The sequence below is a fragment of the Psammomys obesus genome, unplaced genomic scaffold (genome assembly GCF_907164565.1).
Source record: "Psammomys obesus unplaced genomic scaffold, mPsaObe1.curated_primary_1811, whole genome shotgun sequence".
In the NCBI taxonomy this organism is placed as follows: Eukaryota; Metazoa; Chordata; class Mammalia; order Rodentia; family Muridae; genus Psammomys; species Psammomys obesus.
The window spans coordinates 32,735,691-32,754,030 of record NW_026585644.1 but is presented as its reverse complement, the minus strand read 5'-3'; the positions used below and the strand labels follow the sequence as shown (position 1 = coordinate 32,754,030).

At 48.3% G+C, this 18,340-nt stretch overlaps 1 protein-coding gene across 2 annotated transcripts in view; it reads right to left on the bottom strand.

Moving 5' to 3' along the window:
• Efr3b (EFR3 homolog B) overlaps positions 1-18,340 on the bottom strand; it is a 75,389-nt gene that overhangs the window by 26,771 nt on the left and 30,278 nt on the right. For both annotated transcript variants that reach the window (XM_055626238.1, XM_055626240.1), the window contains exons 2-4: positions 12,559-12,635; positions 11,256-11,383; positions 4,525-4,675 (exon numbers count right to left, since the gene is read on the bottom strand). In XM_055626238.1, coding sequence (XP_055482213.1) covers positions 4,525-4,675; positions 11,256-11,383; positions 12,559-12,635 — 356 coding nt within the window. The remainder of the gene's footprint in view (positions 1-4,524; positions 4,676-11,255; positions 11,384-12,558; positions 12,636-18,340) is intronic.

Genomic DNA, 18,340 nt, shown 5'->3' with positions numbered 1-18,340 from the left:
TGGTTCCTGAGCCCTGGGGGAAGAGGAGGATGATATGGGCGCTCCCTTTGTGGCTGAGCACACCACACTTCCTGGTTCTGTACTTCTGGTCAGTTGTGAGTTCCCGCCTTAACCACCATCCATTACGCAGAGACGCTTCTCTGATGAGGACTGAGAACTGCACTAACCTATGGGTCTAGAGAAAAGAATTTAGAGGGCAGTTTGATATTGTGTCTATTTAGCAAAACAATGTAGCCCTGTCTGGCTTGGAACTCATTATGGAGATCAGGCTGGCCTGCCTCTGCCTTCCAAGTGCTGGAATTAAGGAGTGTACCACCATGAGTTTTCTTTTGAAATGCCAGCTTGACCTAGAGTCTAGAAGAGTTGACAGTGCTCTACCAAGCACCTGGCCCTTCTCATTCTTGCTTTGTCATGGAGCACGGGAGCTGTGTAACTTCTGAGACTTTACTCCCTTGAGGCAAGCATAAGGGATGCCTTAGCAACCTTGACTGCAACAGGGACCTGCATCTAGCTGTATCTATATGTGCTTTGAACAATGGCAATAAATGACTCCTTTTAGCATCCCCACAATAATGCCCCATTTTTTATGGAACTAGGGCCAATGGTCCCATCTAGCCTAGACTGGTCTTGGGTAATAATGTTCAATAAAGCAAAACTGTGTCCTCAAGTAAACATTTAGGGTGAATCCTCTATTTGCCATGTTATGACTATGCAAAATTGAGCATGCATATCATTAAACCCACAGATGCATAATGGGAAGTAACGTGCAAGTGAGCAATGGCCTACCCCATGCGAGCCTGATAATCAAAACAGAGAACACCCACACTTCACTCAAGCTGCCGCAGAACTTTAGAGTGGGACCTTCCCTTCTCCTTCTTTCTGCTTTGCTTTTTGCAGTGCTGGAGAACGGACGGTGGTCCAAACAAGAGCTCTCTACTGCTGACCTACATGCCTAGCTTTTCATGTTTTGTTTGTTTGCTCAGCAAAAACAAACAAACAAACAAACAAACAAACAAACAAAAAACCACCAAGAATAAAAACAAAAAGCCCCAAAACCAAAGGTCTTGGTTTGCAGATCAAGATGGCTTGAAATTAACAATTCCCCTTCCTCCATCTCCCAAGTGCTGGGAATACAAGCATGTACCACTGTACCTGGTACCGCCTTCATCTCTGGCGTTAGTATTTTGAGGACTGGTTTGGAGCCTGGCTATACATTTGAATTCCAACTCCTCTGATTATCAGTAGGGTGACCTGGGACAAGTTACTTAGGCTCCCTCAACTGTCTCACCTATAAAATGTGGTTAACAATATGTATACTATTATCAGAATGACCACCTGCCCTACCTGCCACTCTTTAAAAAAAGGTTTATTTTTTATTATGTGAATGCATATATCTGTGGGTGGGAATATGCACATGAATGTAGGTGCTGGAGAAGGCATTAGACTCCCTGGAGCTGAAGTTATAGGTCACTGTGAGCATCCTAATGTGGCTTCTGGGAACAGAACCCAGATCCTCTGGAAGAGAAACCAGTGCTCTTAACCACTGAGCCATCTCTCCAGCCCCAGTCATGGTCTGTTTTTAAATGCTAATTCTGTGTGTATACATACATAAGTATGTATGAAGTCATGAAAGAATAAAGTTGAAATTTTCTTTCTTTCTTTCTTTCTTTCTTTCTTTCTTTCTTTCTTTCTTTCTTTCTTTCCTTCTTTTCCTCCTCCTCCTCTTCCTCCTCTTCTTCTTGGAACAGATGAAGGTCTCCATGACAACAAAAAGACAGTTCTGAACACATGACATTTCAAAAACCAGGACCACTGCTAGGGCCACCCTTTCAAGATCAAAGTTCTGGCTCTTTCTATGTAACAAAGGGCGCCAAGCCTGCTGGAGCAGATCACTAGCCTTCACAATACCTCTCACAAATGTGTGGAGAACTGAGGGTGATTAAGGGCTTGGTAAACAAAGAGAAAGCTTACTCCAAAGAGTTACTCTGCACAAACAGCTCTCCCCTGGCCTGAAAAGGCCTGGCTGGGTTCACATTGGCACCAACAAAGCGTCTCCAAGCAGAGTTAGCCTTTTGGTCTTCTACAGACCAGCTTTGGCCCTGAGTAAGAACAGAGGCAGGACCCCACCTCTCTTGCAGCCTGGGGGCTGAGGCCTTTTTGCTGCTTCCACCCACAAAGGGGAAATGGGAAGTACCTCTGCCTACGAGACAGTCCTAGCTAGACAGCAGATTTTACAGTCATTGCTGTTTGGACTTTCATGTCATCTGCTCCTCTCACCTTTTTGTTGTTGCGTTTTGTCTTTACAGTGTAGGTAGCCTAGGCTGACCTCAAACTCAACATTCTCTTCCCATGACCCCCTGAGCACTGTGACTACAGGTGTGTCCTACCATATCTGGTTTCTCTTTTCTTCTCCTGGCAGAAAAGCCTTCTTATCTGAGTTAAAAGTGCTTCAGTGCCTATAACACATAGTTAAAAGGAGCTGCATGCTGGGTAAAGAGGAAAGGACCCAGAACCTCTTCTTCCTCTTCCTCCAGGCTCCTTAGCTCCCACAAAGCCTCGGATACCTGCGCAGACCATGGTGACACTCCTGGGTTAACTATCCCAAGGCAGAGCAAGGCAGGCACTGCAGACCCAGCATGTCTAAACTGATGTGAGTAGGGCTCTTCTGAGGGTCCTGGCACAGGCAGCTGACCAGAACGTCCAGATGAAGAACAATACTAGGAAAGGCTGCCTCCAAGTAGGAATCCCAGCCCACTGCACATTTTCGACTGAACTCGCTCACGGTTGCCAGCCCTGCTAATCTTCACAGCGACAGAGGTGCTGGTCACTGGGACATAGAATTCAGAGGGATACCTGTCCTGGGCTAGGATTCACTTTGAGGAAAACAAGAGCTGTCAGCCACCTGCTTCTGTGGCCCCCGTGGATCCAGGGTGACTGGTTTATTTTCCATGCAGATGCTCTTTCCAAGACTGTGGTTATCTTAAACAAGACAACTAAAACAGTACATGAAGCTGTTGCCGGGGCAACACGACAAAGGGCTTTGACCTTAGCTGCTGTGTATTTAATTTGTCAAAGGCAGCTGGTGCAAAGGGAAAAGGAAGGGGAAGGGAGAGGGAAGGAAGGGCTGTCATACTGGGCCCTGCAAAGAAAACTTAGAAGACTTTCTTCTGGCTAAAGCAACTCTTCCATGGAGTAGGAAAAAAGGCACGGCCTGTGTGATAAAAACTAAGAAACAGGGTTAGTAAGATGGTTCAGTGAGGACAGGGGTCTCCTGCCAAGCCTGATGACCCCAGTTCAATCCCCAGGACCAAGAGGGTGTTAAGAAGAGAACTAACTCTTGTGAATCGTGCTCTGACTTTTACGTGCTCATATGGAACGTTCATGCCCACACAATACACCAAGTAAACCAATACATTAAAAAAATAAAATAAAATTAAAGCGATGTTCAGAAACACCTAGCTGGGAAGCCCAAGGGAAAAGCCTCCTGCTTTTCTATTCTGCTCTCTGCAGAAAGACAAAGGACTTCCGGAACTATAAAATAGTTGCATCTAAGTTGCTCAAAGACCTGGGACTTAAAGTATGCTCTGAGGGGAGGGAGTAAGACAAAAGGCAAGAGATTAAAGAAAGCAGCCAGAGCATTTAGATACACACATGACAGTGGGATTTTTTAGCACATCTACCGCATCTTCCCCCATAACTCCTAACAGCCAGCAACAGAGCCCAGGGGACCCACAGAGACCGAGTCTCCCAGCCGGGAAAGGACAGAAATAACCCCACAGCCTATTTACTGCTCCCTCAAAGTCTTCCCACTTCTCTGGGGCCTTCATCTATGTGCTCTTCTTGCTCTCTGAAGGATGCATGACTAAGACCAGCTTTCAAACGTTGCTTCATGGAGGCGCCACCGCACCTGGCCTTTTTAAAAAATTTTTATTTCTTTATTTATTTTATGTATATGAGTGCTCTATCTGAATATAAAGCCTGCATGCCAGAAGAGAGCATTGAATCTGATTATAGCTAGTTAAAACCATGTGGTTGCTGGGAATTGAACTCAGGACCTCTGGAAGAGCAGCCAATGCTCTTACCTGTTGAGCCATTTCTCCAGCACCCATAAATTTTATTTTTAAGAAGTACTTTATTTTATGCTTATATAAATAGCATATTTACTGAAATTAAAAACACAAAACATTTCTTTGCTCACATAAAAAGGGACAAGGTACACTGTGGTTAGGGCAGCTGTTCTCAATCTGTGGGTCCTGATCCTTGGGGGATCCCGTATCACATCTGCATATCAGATACTTACATTACGACTCATCACAGTAACAAAATTACAGTTACGAAGTAGCGACAGCAATATTTTAATGGTTGGGGCATCACCACAACCTGAGGAACTGTATTAAAGGGTCACAGCGTTAGGAAGGGTGAGAAACCACTGGCTTAGGGTCAGAAAGCAGTGAAGATGGGACAGCCTGCTCCAGAGGCCTTCTAATGCATCCCGGCCTGCGTCCACCCCCTCCGTTCCCTTACCGAGTTGGTGCCGAGGATCTGCAGGTTCGGCTTCTCCGACTCCAGAAGCTTGGCCACCATTTTAAGGAAGCTTTCCACGAAGAGGTTGATGCTTTGGCAGTGGCAGGCCATGAGCAGCTGGTCCAGCGCCTCCATGGCGATACACACGTACCTGAGGACAGAGGCATCATGGCTTCACCTGGTCTTGCTCTTGCCCACTATCAAGCCTGGCTGGGGCAGTATGTGACAGAGAGCTTCGAGGGAGCCTTAAAAATGTTAAGGATCCCCAGTCAAGTTCATGTGTTACATGTATAGCAAGGATGAGCCCAGAGATCGTTTCTTCCTTATCAATCTAGATGAAGTCCACCTTTGAACAAGACACTGATATTTATAAACTCTTGACCTTTTTGGTCTCAAAAAAAAAAAAATGTTTCAGTCAACAAAAAGAATGCCTAAGGAGAGATGGCCTGACCCCATACAGGCCCTGACACTTCTTGTGGTATTTCGTGTGGCAGCCATCCAACTATAGAAACTGTGTAGCCAAACTGCCTGAGGCCCAGGCCAGCTGCTTTGCACATTCACACATAAAGTAACAGAACCCATGGCATCTTCTAAGTCTGTTTTTAAATTAAATTAAATTTAATTTATTTTTAAAGATTTAAAAAAAAAATTATGTGTAACGAGTGTTTTGTCGGCTTGCATGATGTGTGCCTGGTGACTTTGGAGGCTAAAAGAGTGCATTGGCTCCTTGGAACTGCAATTACAAATAGTTTTTAGCAGCCTTGTGGGTGCTGGAGATCAAACCCAGGTTCTCCTGAAAGAACGTCCAGTGTTTTTACCTACTGAGCCATTTCTCCAGACCCCAAATCTGTTTTGTTATGGTTTTTTGGTTTTTTTTTTTTGAGACAGGGTTTCTCTGTGTAGTCTTGGCTGTCCTGGACTCGCCTTGTAGACCAGGCTGGCCTTGAACTCACAGAGATCCATCTGCCTCTTTCTCTGCTGGGATTACAGGCGTGCACCACGGCCCCCGTCCCTAAATCTGTTTTTACAAAGCAGCCATCAGACACCAGTTCTCCAACACCCTTGCACTAATGTCTGCACAAAATAGCCATTTTTAAAAAGCCTCTATACTTGGGAATCTTTTCTACTTTCATACAATTTATCTCTCTGAGCTGAGCTAGCTGCTGTTACATCCTTGAATATTACTAAATTCAATTATTATTATGAATCATGAAATAGTGTTCTGTGGCTATACTCAAAAAAAATGGATCGTGCCATCCTTTTATCTACAAAGGTCTATTCTTTTTTCTTGAGGGGCTGGGGTGGAATCCATGGCTTCGCACATGCTTGTTAAGCACTCTCTCTCTGAGCTATAGCTCCAGCTCTCTGTGGAGGCTTTGGAACACAGAGGCAGCATTGGCTCTTAGAATTCATCTGGTGAGTGGGAGCCCTGGCTTGGCATAACTCCTACTCACCCTCCATAACCTTGTCCTCCACAGACTAGCTAGTCACAGGAAGGACCTCTCCTACAGGCCTGGCATTTCACAGAGTTCAAGTCACCTAAGCTGGGAAAGAAAACTGGCTGGAACCCCACAGAGGGGACAAGCCAGAGGGGGACAGGTCTTCTCTGTAGGGACACCTGGACACGGTCAAGTCACCAAACACAGTTAGAAAATATGGTGGGCAAAGAGGAATTCCATTTTTTTAGGGGTCACGCCAGCATTTTTCTCCTGACATTTTACCCTTTAATAGAGTTTAAATGAAATAAATAAAGGAAGAGGTGGGGTCGGTGGAACTAGGCAAAAAAAGAAACTAGAAGGCCTCCAAAGCCCTAGAACAGAGATTAAAGCTTTTTTTTTTTTGGAGGGGGGGAAGAAATCTAGAATATCCTGATAAGAAAAAAAAAAAGGCCTATTCTTTACTGGAAAAAAAAAAAAGGCTATTGACCAAGATGAGAGATTTTGATATGAAGTGAAAACTATAAAATTGAAATAGAAATGCAAAGAAATAAAGAAGCCTCATGCTTAGTCTCCTAAACACATATCCTTGATGCTCCAAAGCTAAGAATGGTGTGGTTTTAATTATGAACTTGAATTCAGACCCCCCCCCCAACTCATGATCTCAGCATTTGTCCTATTTTATCACTCCCTTCCCCCATGTGCCCAGCCCGTCAGACCTAAGCTCTTAGAATAGAGCCTGGGACTTTGGGGGTACTGTCCATCAACAGGATTCCCATGATAAGGTTACCAACATCAGGGATTGGATCTGAGTTCTGCAAGGGGTCCAAAGTAGTAACAGGTCTGAGAGTCTCAACTGGCCTACCTGGGTACTTGGAGCAGGGTGGGTTAGGATGGAGCTGGGCCATGGGGACAGGTAGAGGCTGCTGCAGCAGCAAACATCTGCCCCTAAATATACCACGCAGGCTTCCCAAAGATGAAGAGGACAAAACACGAGTGACCTGGAACAGACGGGGATTCATGGGCAGCAGGACTTTGGGTAGGTTATAGATGGACGAAGTCAGGCTCAGAGACCTACACAGGTGCATGACAACCACAGGGAAAAGCAACCAAGGTGCCTGGCACCTGGGAGCCAGTGAAAAGCCTCTCTGTGGAGTCCCTGAGGTGGTTGGCCCTGCTTGGACACCTTATTCCAGGTCAGAAGTAGCCAGAGAAACCAAGGAAGGCCTGCAGAGCCAGGGGAAGACTGGGAAGAAAAGGCAGGGAGCCTCACCCAGTTGGAGAGAAATATGGACCTGGAGTCAGAGACTTTGGCTCATCCCTCAAAGGGCAGCCAGAACCCTGGACAAAGGGCCTCTTATTCTGGGCATTCTGGGTATGTTTGGTCAGCCCATTCCTGAGTTGAGGTTTCGGAGTGTTTTAGGGGCCCAGGAGCAGGGAACAGGCCCTAGCTAAGGAAGAACGGGCTGACCCTCTCCATGTAGCAAGAGTCTGCAGTGCACTGCTCTGAAGGGCCAACCCACCCTCCCATTAGCTTCAGGTCCTTCTAGGAAACAATGCTGGGTCAGCTTGGGTCAGGGTCCTCAGGCTGGAGCAGCCCACCCTACTTGTCCCCCTCCTCAATGCTCTTTCCTGGGCTGGGGCAGAACTCCAGGCACTGGGGACCCCTGAGCCTATCTAATACGCTGTCTTGCACCTTTGCGGTCCATGCTCGGTGCTCGGGGCTCGGTGGACCGGTGTCTGTCTTAGCACTGTCATCCTCTCCCCTGATACACACTTTCCAGAGGTGTTGGGCTGATCTGGAAAGGGAGTGAGAGGAAGGAGAGAAGCAGAAGAAATGCTGGGGTCTTGCTCCTTTACATAGTACCATCCTTCCTACCCAACACCTTGAAATTCCCCCATCCTCTCCCCCTGCTCACAGCTGGCATCCTTGTTGGGACAGACACTCATGACCAGGACCGCCAAATGGCTGTGACACAGTGGCAGTGCAGGAAGGCAGTGGTCATGAGAGTGTGGCTCTGCCAGGGGACCCATATCCAAGGGTCACGTTCTTGGGACCAAACCATAAGCAGATACACTGGCATCGTGCTAGGAAGACACAGCTCCTCCTACTGTCTGATGTGAAAATGCTGCTCTTCCAAGGCCTCCGTCTATAACAAGGAAGAGACCAGTTGTGTTGGGCAGGGAGATACAGGAGGGCAAGGAGAAAAGAAGATTCTAACAGACCTTTCTCCAAATGTTTATGATCAAAGCCCTCCTTCAGGCTTTAAATACCTTGATGTTGCAAGGGCTATTTTTAACAGGATGATGGCAATTTTGAATTGTCATTCCACAGGCAGAGGAAGGATCCGAAGGGCCTCTGTCAGCTATGGACTTTTTTAATCACAAGAACCATCACTGCAGAGAGCGAGGGCAGAATCAGTATTAAATGTTTAATGCTATCACTGGCACATGTGCTTTCAGTTCAGTCAAGGATAAAGCCATTTTTACTTGCTTGAATATGCTTTTACAGTACGTCAAGGCTTTTTATATAATCAGTATTCACAGAGCATTCATGCTCCTCCTCTTAATGGGTGGCAACCTAATGTTGTTATACAGAGAGCGATCATGGAAGCATATCAGTTCCCATGTTGTTTTCACATCGGGGTAGCCTGGTTTGAGACTTGCCAGAGCTGGGGCTAGAGCACACTCTTAGCATGCACAAAGCCTCAGTTTGATCCCCAGCATTCTCCCCGACCCCAGCATTTACTGACAGCCCTTCATTTCTCAATCTTAGGGTTGTTCAACCCGTCTGTCTGATACTGATTATCTAGTAGGTGTGGGAATGGAAGGGCAAGGCTGGGTGGTGGAGGACCCTGGAGTTGAGGAGCCTGGAGTTGACTCTAAAGGATTTTCAGTCTTTGAGGTGAAGAGCATGTCTAGCAGCAGTAGCCTGGGAAGACTAAACGGGAAGATGGACAGTAGGGAGACGAGTCCCTATTGTAATCTAATCTAACAGATTAAAAGCCTGAAACACACACACACACACACACACACTCACACACTCACACACACACACACACACACACACACACACACACAGGCAGGATTGGGGCTGGGATGTAGTTCCTTTGGTCTAGTAGGTACAAAGTCCTGGGTTTGGTCTCCAAAGCATCAAATCCCGGCATGGTGGAGCACTCATGTAACCCCAGGACTGGAGAGGTGAAGGCAGAGGAAGGTTATAAATTCAAGCTCATCCTTAGCTATAGAGATTTGGAAGCCAGCTTTGGAAAGATGAAACCCTGTCCTCCTGCTCACCACTACCACCCAAAACAGAAGGAAAACAGAACAAAACAAAAAAGTCAGGAGCAGAAGAAAGCGGAGACTGGAGAGAAAGACCCAGGCAGAGTAGGATCCACAGGACTAGGCACCACAGCTACCCATCATACGCTCACCCCTCTGCCCCATGAATAACACTGCCCGGGCTTCTCAGAGTTAGAGGGCTCTTTAGCCTATGGATTGTGTCATGATGGCAGGGCCACAGCAAGCACATAGGCACCGAGGTCCACTCTTCTATTGTGGAAGCAACATAAGCCCAATAGTCAGTGTTAAGGGAGCAAGAGAACACACAAGGAAACACAGACAAAACCCTCCAACCGCGTCACTCACAGAGTGAATGCTCTGAACACACCTGGCATCTGGCCTTTATTTTTTTAGCCGCTGAGATTTGTTGTCGCTTTTTTCTCTTTAACTTGACCTTAAATACTTCGCGTGTGGCCATTCTAGTCTAAGTTTTCGTATTTTTAATAACACTGGCTAGGATCTTTATAAACACTGTTTCTATTATGTTGATAACATCTTATCAAATGACACAAACCATAACTTACTGGCTTCTTCTCTTGCCAAACACTTAAGCCATTTCTGGTGTTTCATTGTTATTAAAAGCACTACAGGCTGGGCACAGCGCCCTGCATTTGTATTCCAGTACCTATGAGGTGGGAGCAAGAGGATCAGGAGTTCAAGGACATCTTCAGCTACATAGCGGGTTTGAAGGCAGCCTGGGCAACTTGAGACTCTGTTTCAAAGAAGTAAAACCAAACCAAGGTTTTATTAGAAAACATGGCAAAAAGCCATCTTCGTGTACAAGGGAGATGATTAAGCTGGGAAGTGATGGACAGAAAAAGGATGAAGAGTATTAAGTGCTATGGAAGATCTAGATACATATTTCATGACCTGGAAAATTTCAACCAATTTGTCCTCTTTCCAGTAAAGTGTGAAAATGCCTCCTTCCCCACCCCGCCCCCCATTTCCTGGTTAATACTGGAATAGTTACTCTTGAGAAAAGCTGATGATAAGATGATCAGGCAGTTTGGCCATGGACTGTAAGTCTGATGAACGTCATCCAGGTGATGCTGGCTCTCCGAGTGGACCCTTGGAACTCTTCTCCCCAGCTGCCCCCTTCCTGTCCCACTCCTGCCTCCCCAGGACTATTTGGTCGATGTGCGACCTTGAGTCCTTTGCCTTATTTGTGGATAATAGTTATCTTTGCTGTTTTAAATTTTTGATGGTTTCTCTTTTGACATCAACATATTTAAATTTTTAAACAGCTGAATGTATTGATCATTTTAAGATTTTTTTTTTTTTTTTTTTTTTTTTTTTTAACACACAAAGTCCTTTCCTCTCAGAAGGAGGATAAATGTTTCACTGAAGCGCGTTTTTGTCTTGTTGTGAGATGGGATCTCACATTTCCTAGGCTAGCTAGCCTTGCTATTACGCTGAGGATGACCTTGACTTTTTGATCCCCCTGCGTCCACCTCCTGGGTGCTAGGATCACAGGTGTGCTCCACTGTGGCAGGTTTATGCGGCTTTAGGGATTGAACCTGAGGCTTCCGGCATGCCAGACACTCTAGCAACTGAGCCACCTTCCCAGACTCCCTAAAGTGTGTTCTTGGTGGACTAACCACTCCAGCCTTACCTTCTCAGAGCACAGCTGGCTCCACCTCCCTTTTTCAGGCAGTAAGAAGAGAGATTAACCAGCATTTGAGGTCGGACTGGCTGTGTAAGTTCTGTATGGACACACGGCAACTCAGTGCATGCCAAACGGCTATTCCCATGCGGCCAGGATGCCCTCTTCCCAAATCTCCACAGAATATCCAAGTTCACCCGCCTCAGAAGGAGCATGCGAGCCCTGCCCCCAATCCCAATCTGTCCAATAACTCACCCCATAACTTTTCTTGTAATGTTATTCCACTATCTTATCCCCAAAAACGGAATGGATTTCCTGAAAGGCCACCGTCTCCCTCCCTCGTGTCTTACCCGTAGCGATGGCGACCCACGTCTCGGATGAGCCTCTCTGAGAGGTAGGCACCAATTCGATCCAGCTTTTCTGGGGCCGAGAGGGCATAGAAGGTGAGCTTCTCCATGTTGGTCTTCACCAAACCATCCTGTAGAAGGACAGACAGCTCAAAATCACCATGGCTGCACTCCGGTGGGAGGGCTCAAGTCTGGAGCAAATACCATACCAATTCAACCGAACTGACGGTTATAGCGTGTCTATCATACAGGTGCTGGCCGTCAGCAATACCGAAATGAAGAAAAGGGCACTTCTGTCCTCCCAGCACGGGGCCGGACTGATGGTTTAATAGCACAGTGCTTGTGGTGTGAGTATGAGGGTCTGAGTTCAGATTCTCCAGAACCATGTCAAAGCTGCACACTGCAGCTCTTCCGCTTGTAACCTTCGAGCTACCTACGGGCTGGGTGGGCGGGGAAGCAGGAAGCTCCCTTGGTGGTCCCAGTTGAACCACAACAGCAAGCTCTAGGTTCATTGAGAGGTTCATCTCAAAGAGCATAGTGGAGCGTGGCGTGATAGAGAAAGGTACATAACGTGGCCAGCTTCTGTCCTCCACACGTGCGTGCACACACTCATACATGCCACACACACATAAAGAGTGGCAGAGGTAGGTTTACATGCACGTGTGTGTATATATGTGTGTGTATGCGTTCAGGTATATACCTGTGGGTGCAGAGACATACACGGGTGTGTGGATGAAGGAGAAGGCATCATTAGAAGTTCAGAATTGAGGTATAAATGGATAGTTCCCACCAACGACACAACGAAGGCAATTCTACAGCTCCGAGGAAACTCCAGAGGATAATGGAAATGAAATCCTCCAGCTGCCCATCCAATTCTCAAACAGCAAGGCAAATCCATCAAATCCTGACATCCTCAGACCTCAATGGGTAACACAGTATGACGCGCAGAGTGACAGATTGGAAGCCAAGAAGCCAGGCTTCCCGCAATGCGCAGCCAGACACCTGACAGATGCCAGAGGGAGCTGTGGGGGGAGGGGAGTCATGGCTTCCTGAGCCAAACACTAGACAAGGGCACGTTTTTTTCCCTAAACGGCAGGAAAACATTTCCATCAGGAGAGTGAGCAGCTGAGACAGGCGTGAGAAGGAAGTGTCAACTGTACAGCAACAGCCCAAGCGCACACAACACGTTCCCAATGGCCTCCTGCACACCCAGCCTCCGGAGGAGTCAAGTGTCCCCGTTCTCCATGGGACAGGGCCTCTCACCATTCCCGAAGCCCTTCCCCAGGCAGCAGCCCATGTGACCCACCTCAGGGTCTTCCGGGAAGATATTGTCCACCAGCCTCTTGTACCTGGGACGAAGGGCACCGCAGCACCCGCACACACCTGGAACGGGAAAAGAAAGAGCTAGGAATGAGGCCTCATCACGAGGCTGTAGAGACTCGGTCCTCTCTGTAGAGACAAGGACCGGAGAGGACAGAGCAGAGGCCTCCTGCTGATTCCCACCTGCCAAGACACGGGCCTAGTTTAGGGACTGGGGACGGTTGTGGGAGGGAGCCAGGCCTCTAAAGGACACTTGGAAGGTAAAACCTCATGGACAGGAGCTCATGTTGAGGCCAGGCACTGCCACCAGTCCACCTCCACCCCAACCACCCCATGAACTTCTGAGATTGGGCTATAAAACCTCCTTTTGCAGCACATAAGTCTAGAGCATTGGTCCCCAACCTTCCTAATGCTGCAATCCTTTAATGGTTTCTCATGTTGTGGTGACCCCCAGCCATAAAATTATTTCGTTGCTACTTTATAACTGTAATTTTGCTACTGTTTTGAATCGTAATGTAAACATCTGAGGTAGAATATCTGATATGTGACCCCTGTGAGAGGGTCATTTGACCCCTAAAAGGGTCATGACCCACAGCATGAGAACTGCTGGTCTAGAATGTCCTGGGAGGATGAAAGCCATGTGCAGGGTGAGTGCTCCTCCTGCCTTCACTGGCTCCCTGTGTCCCAAGCCTCAGTTTCCCTGAGTGTCCTTTCCTGTGCCACTCCCACTGGAGAATGGTCCTGACACTGTGATAAATGAACAGGATCGTTAACTATTAACAGGGAATGCATCTTTAGGGCTCTTGTCTGTGGTATTGGAAACTGCATAGGAGAAGCTAGGCTAGCTCTCCGTGCCAGTCCCTGGTTGCCAGGCTTTTACCAGTCAGTGGCCAAATGGAAAAACTAAGAACAGTGTGGCAGGGTTTTACAAAGCTAAATTTATTTCATCAAGAAGACCCAAATGATTCCGTTCAGAATCTCTGCGGCTGCAAAATGATGGAAATCGACAGTAAAACAAGCTAATAAAACAACTGCAGGCCCACCGTTAGAAACTTAATGGATCAAGGAAATGGAAACATCTGCAAACGGTCCTCTTCAGCCTTCTCCCCAGGCAGGACCTTCCTGGGCTGAACCCCAGCTCCTTTGTGCTGGGAGAGTGGGGGGTGGGTAGAAAGTGGAGGGGAGGAGCTATCACAGAGGAGCCTGTTGGGGCCCTGGGAAAGTCCCTCCCACAAAGAAAACTAAGGGTCCCCTCCATCCGCCAATTATAGATGAGCTCTGTTTGTGCCTGCCTTCTACTTGAAATGCAAATGTTTGCGGGGGAGATTAGGGGGTCACTGAGGAAAGAATGAATTGCTTTAGTGGGAGTTCCACCACCACACAAAGAATTCTGCTTGGGCCAGGGGAGAAGCATGCTGGCAGCTCTGGCTGGGAGAGAGCCACCCAGGGCTGCTGATGCAGGTGTGTGGGATGGATGTGGACCTGAAGAGCAGGGCAGCAGGGAGCTGGTTTGTGAGTCCCACTCCTGCCCCTCGAGGAAACCTCGTGGCCCTCTGCTCCCAACCCCAGGCTCCTCTGGCCACCAGACACTTCCTGGGTTTGTCCCCGTCTTCTCCTTGCTTCTTTCTGGGAGAAAAACATTTAGGGTCTCTCATTGGCACCCAGGATTATTTCTTATGATGGGTCATCTCTCAAGGGGACACAGTGCCTCTCCTGGGCCTCAGAGCCCAGGGTTCCAGGCTACAGGCTACACTGTAACTGTCATCTCTCTGACCCAGCTTTTCCAACACTTTCTCCAGGTACCCAGGAAGGACGAATGCCAACTCGTTAAATCCCTAGAACAACTCCATGGGGTGAATGGGTACTGAGTTATCCCTGCTTTACAGATAAGGAAACTGAGTCATGAAGAGGCAAATGATCTGCCTAGACATGCACAGTGGTAATATATGGCCAACCAGGATTTTGTCCTCCCCCCCCCCCCAAAAAAAAAAATCTAGCTTCAGAGAGCACTTGCTTAAGCCCTGTACCAGAGCTGGGTAGGTGACGGTTACCAAGCTAGGAAAACTCCAAGCACACGTGCAGAGACGGGATCCAGAGCAGAAGAGTGCACATGCGCTTGAGGTGCTGCATTGCGCCCATAGCTAGGCAACAGTGATGCTCCAGTTATGGAGCCCGCAAAGTGGCAGAGCGTGGTGGTTTAGTGATTTAGACTAAAGAGTCAGAAAGGCCCAGGTTGAAACCCCAGCTCTTCTGGTTTCTCACTGTATAACCGTGTGTAACCCAAATGCACAATTCCTCATAGGGTCCCCCTTATGGGACCCCAAGAGACACTGCTGCATCTTTCCTGTTCAGCATCCTGGAAGGAAAGACACAAAGACCAGGTGGGGCCAGACTGAGGGCCGCTGCGCACAGGCAAACAGGGAGCTTTGGAAGTGACTGAGCAGCAGGTGACATTAAAGTCCCACCCCATGTGATATGCAGGATGGCCCGGGGGTTGGAGATGTCTGGCGAGGGAGCTGTGTGGGTGAGCCACGAAAGACTGGGGACAAAGGTCTGAGCTGAGTGACTTGCCAAGACAGAACAGGGAGGGCAGAGTCTGGCAGACCGTGAGCACCCTATACAAGCAAGAACCCCAGAGCGCAGTAGCACCTTACAGAACTGGAGACGACAGGTGGCTGGCGGGTGGCATCTAGAATGCTCTACACACAGGACTGAAGTCCTGGAGGTCGTCTGCCTGGGTGGGGCCCCTGAACAGCTCAGAAGCACCACAGCACTGCTAGGGTGGGGGAGGGGTGCGGGAGGGAGAAGCAAAGGACAGGGCCGGTGATCTCCACCAGTTTTCCATAAAGCATGTCACCTTTCTTTCCTGAGGTCCTCCAAACCCAGACACCAGAGCCTTGGGGAGAGACTGACTCTGGTCTCCTATCGATCTCATGAACAGCCCCTGAAAGCTAACATCTCATCTCGGAGGAGATCTAATTAACCCACTTCCAAGCTGCTGGTCTCTAAGAGGCCGCCTTCTAGGATCGGCATGTTTTTGCTTTGTTTTGTTTTAAAGCCCGAAGGGAAAGGCAAAGGAAATCATCCCAGACTGTAGAACCTTTCTAGATGTTTGGGTGTTAGGGTGTTTGTGTGAAGAAAGCGGCTTACAGGTGTCTGCAACCCATTCTGTGTTGTTGGGTGCTGGGGTTTTGTTTGTTTTAAAACCTTTACAGGGTTTAGAAGAAGGTGGGGATGTGACACGAATAACCTGGCCTGGGAGGGAGGAAAAGCTCAGAAAAAAAAGCATTAGTTTTGTCAGTTATGAGTAGTTCACCGTATGATAAATATAAAGCTGTGTAGCTCGGGGCATCTTGACGGAGAAGTCAGCAGGACTCTCGGCTCAGGGATGACTCACATGGGCGACTTATTACCTGCTTCCTTTTAGAAAGTGAACAGGCATCACCACATAGCTAGAGGGGTTTTTCTGGAGCCTCAGTCATAGTGCAGTAGGCCCTGTGCAGATCTGTACTCCCCGAGCAGCCTAGACATAAGGCAAAGAGCTGAGGAGTCTGGGCTGAGACCTGGCCTCTGGGGGCCAAAGGTAGGCACAGGAGGTGCTAGGAAGCCCGTTAGCCCCTCACTGAGTTCTCTCCCTGACTCAGAGCTAGGGGGAAAAAAGCATTAAGATGCAACTGACAACAGTTCATTGGAGTGAGGATTCAATAGGCTCGCCTATGATTCTTTAATCTTGCTCCGGAGAGCATTGGTCCTCAATGTTATCACACAGAAGCGGGTGTTGACGAACTTGAAGCCACTTGTCTGTAATGTACCTTTTAATTCTGATTCATTTGATGGTGGGACCCGCTCTCCACCGGCTCCTCTCTCTCTTTCTGGAGATCAGACCTGGCAGATGCAATCTCCACGCACCAAAGGTCACTTTCGAAAGGAAGCTCTTCGGGCGCTAAGATCTCACTCCCCTAATTATTTTATTTTTATACCTATGTCAAGGAAAATGAAGGAAAAGTGACCTGGCCAACTTCCCATTATATATTATCTCTGGGTACTAAAAATCAATCAATCAAACAAACAAACAAACAAACAAACCAAACAAACTATTAACAGCATTTAACAGACTGTCCAGTTACAAGGCTTGCGTGGCACCCAACGACTTGAAAACTATGCGTGTCCTGACTGCTCTGGCCCCCTCTCCTTCTTCCCTAGGACTCATCTGCCCAGATGCAAGAACTCCTCACCAGACATGGGCATTGAAGACTGCCGCTGACGGGGTGCTCTTCCACCATTTGGGGGGGCACTGAGCTCATTTCTCAAGGGCGTCTGCCCACAAGTAGCCTAACTGGGGATGCTGCTTCCCTCACCGCGTTTCCCTTTCCTGTACCAAGTCACTCGTTCTCATAGCATGTTCCCCCGAATGACTCCCTCTGTCCTTACCCACATTATGTCCCCTGGAGGCAAGCTTGTCAAGAGCAGGGACTGGCCCTGCTCTGGCCCTGGAACTGGACAGTTGAAGGTGGTAGGAGGTTCAGGTACACGCTTCGTGAATGAAGCAACGACTGTGACTTAAACAGCCAACAAGGGCACCTTAAGGCATTCAGCAGCCGTTCCATATATGCCCGCCTTGGCTTTGGAGGACCTGGAAAAGACCCTGGCATTGAATTCCCACAGTGCTACCACTACCTCCAGCACCCCAGATCTGGCTCACAGCTCACGCCACTGGAGTTCTATCTTTCTACAGGACAGGGTCTTTGAAGAAGACAGACATAGTAGAGATGGGTGGCTGGAGGTCAGGGTTCTCCTGCCTGCCCATGCCACATACCCTGGCCTTCCCCCTACCTTGCTGGCCTCTGCATGGCCTGAGCCTCCTCATCAGATGACCCCTTGCTGCTGAGGAGGGCAGAGGCTTTAAATGCTCAGAGACTAGTGCGCAGCCATAGCGAGAGCACTGGCCCAACTCTGGCTGTCCTAGATCTGATGGCGAACATCCGGGGTTGCTGGCATCATCATCTGGCCTGCCAGCATTGTCAGCCTTGCCAGCTCCTACCCACTGCAGCCTTTTCTCCTGGCTCCGCCTGCCCCCTTCCTGTGTTCTTGACCAATCTGTCCTTTTGGCCAGAACTGCCTGTGACAAGCAGAAGAAAGAAACAATATCCACATTACTAAACATTGCGAACTTTTCAAAATCTAGGCCTTCTCTGGTGACTCCTCCTTCTCAGCCCGTATGACATGCAGGTCCCTCAAGACGCAGGGCAGTCAGTCCCCTTTGGCTTCCTTGTCCTCTTGCCTCCCTGCCTCTGGTTCCCTTAGGCTCATCTTTAATATCCAACAAGCCCCAGGGTGGACCACCTGCTTTGGGCTAAGCACCAGGCCAAGTACTTTGTATTTCACACAGAACCTGTCCTGACCTTCTAAGAGAGAGAGGCAGGATCGGAGAGACGATAGGAGAGATGATCCTGCCCGAGACCTCACAGCATGGGTTTATCTCTTTAACAGGAGGCTCCCTGATTCTCTCATCACTATACCTAAAATGCATCTCCAACCACTCCCCACGCTCATTCTGTAGTGTTCTTTGTCACTGGGTTTGAAACCTGGATGTTTGACACCATCCTGTCAATCCAGCCATCAGTCAGTCTTGTTTCCATCTATTTCCGGGGTAGTGTTAAGGTGACTCTGGTCTAGTTTGCTCCCCAGTCAAAGAGTTAGTGAGGCTCCACTTCTGCATCAAGATCTCAACCCTTTCACTTAGCATTTAACCAGGGAAGCCCATTCAA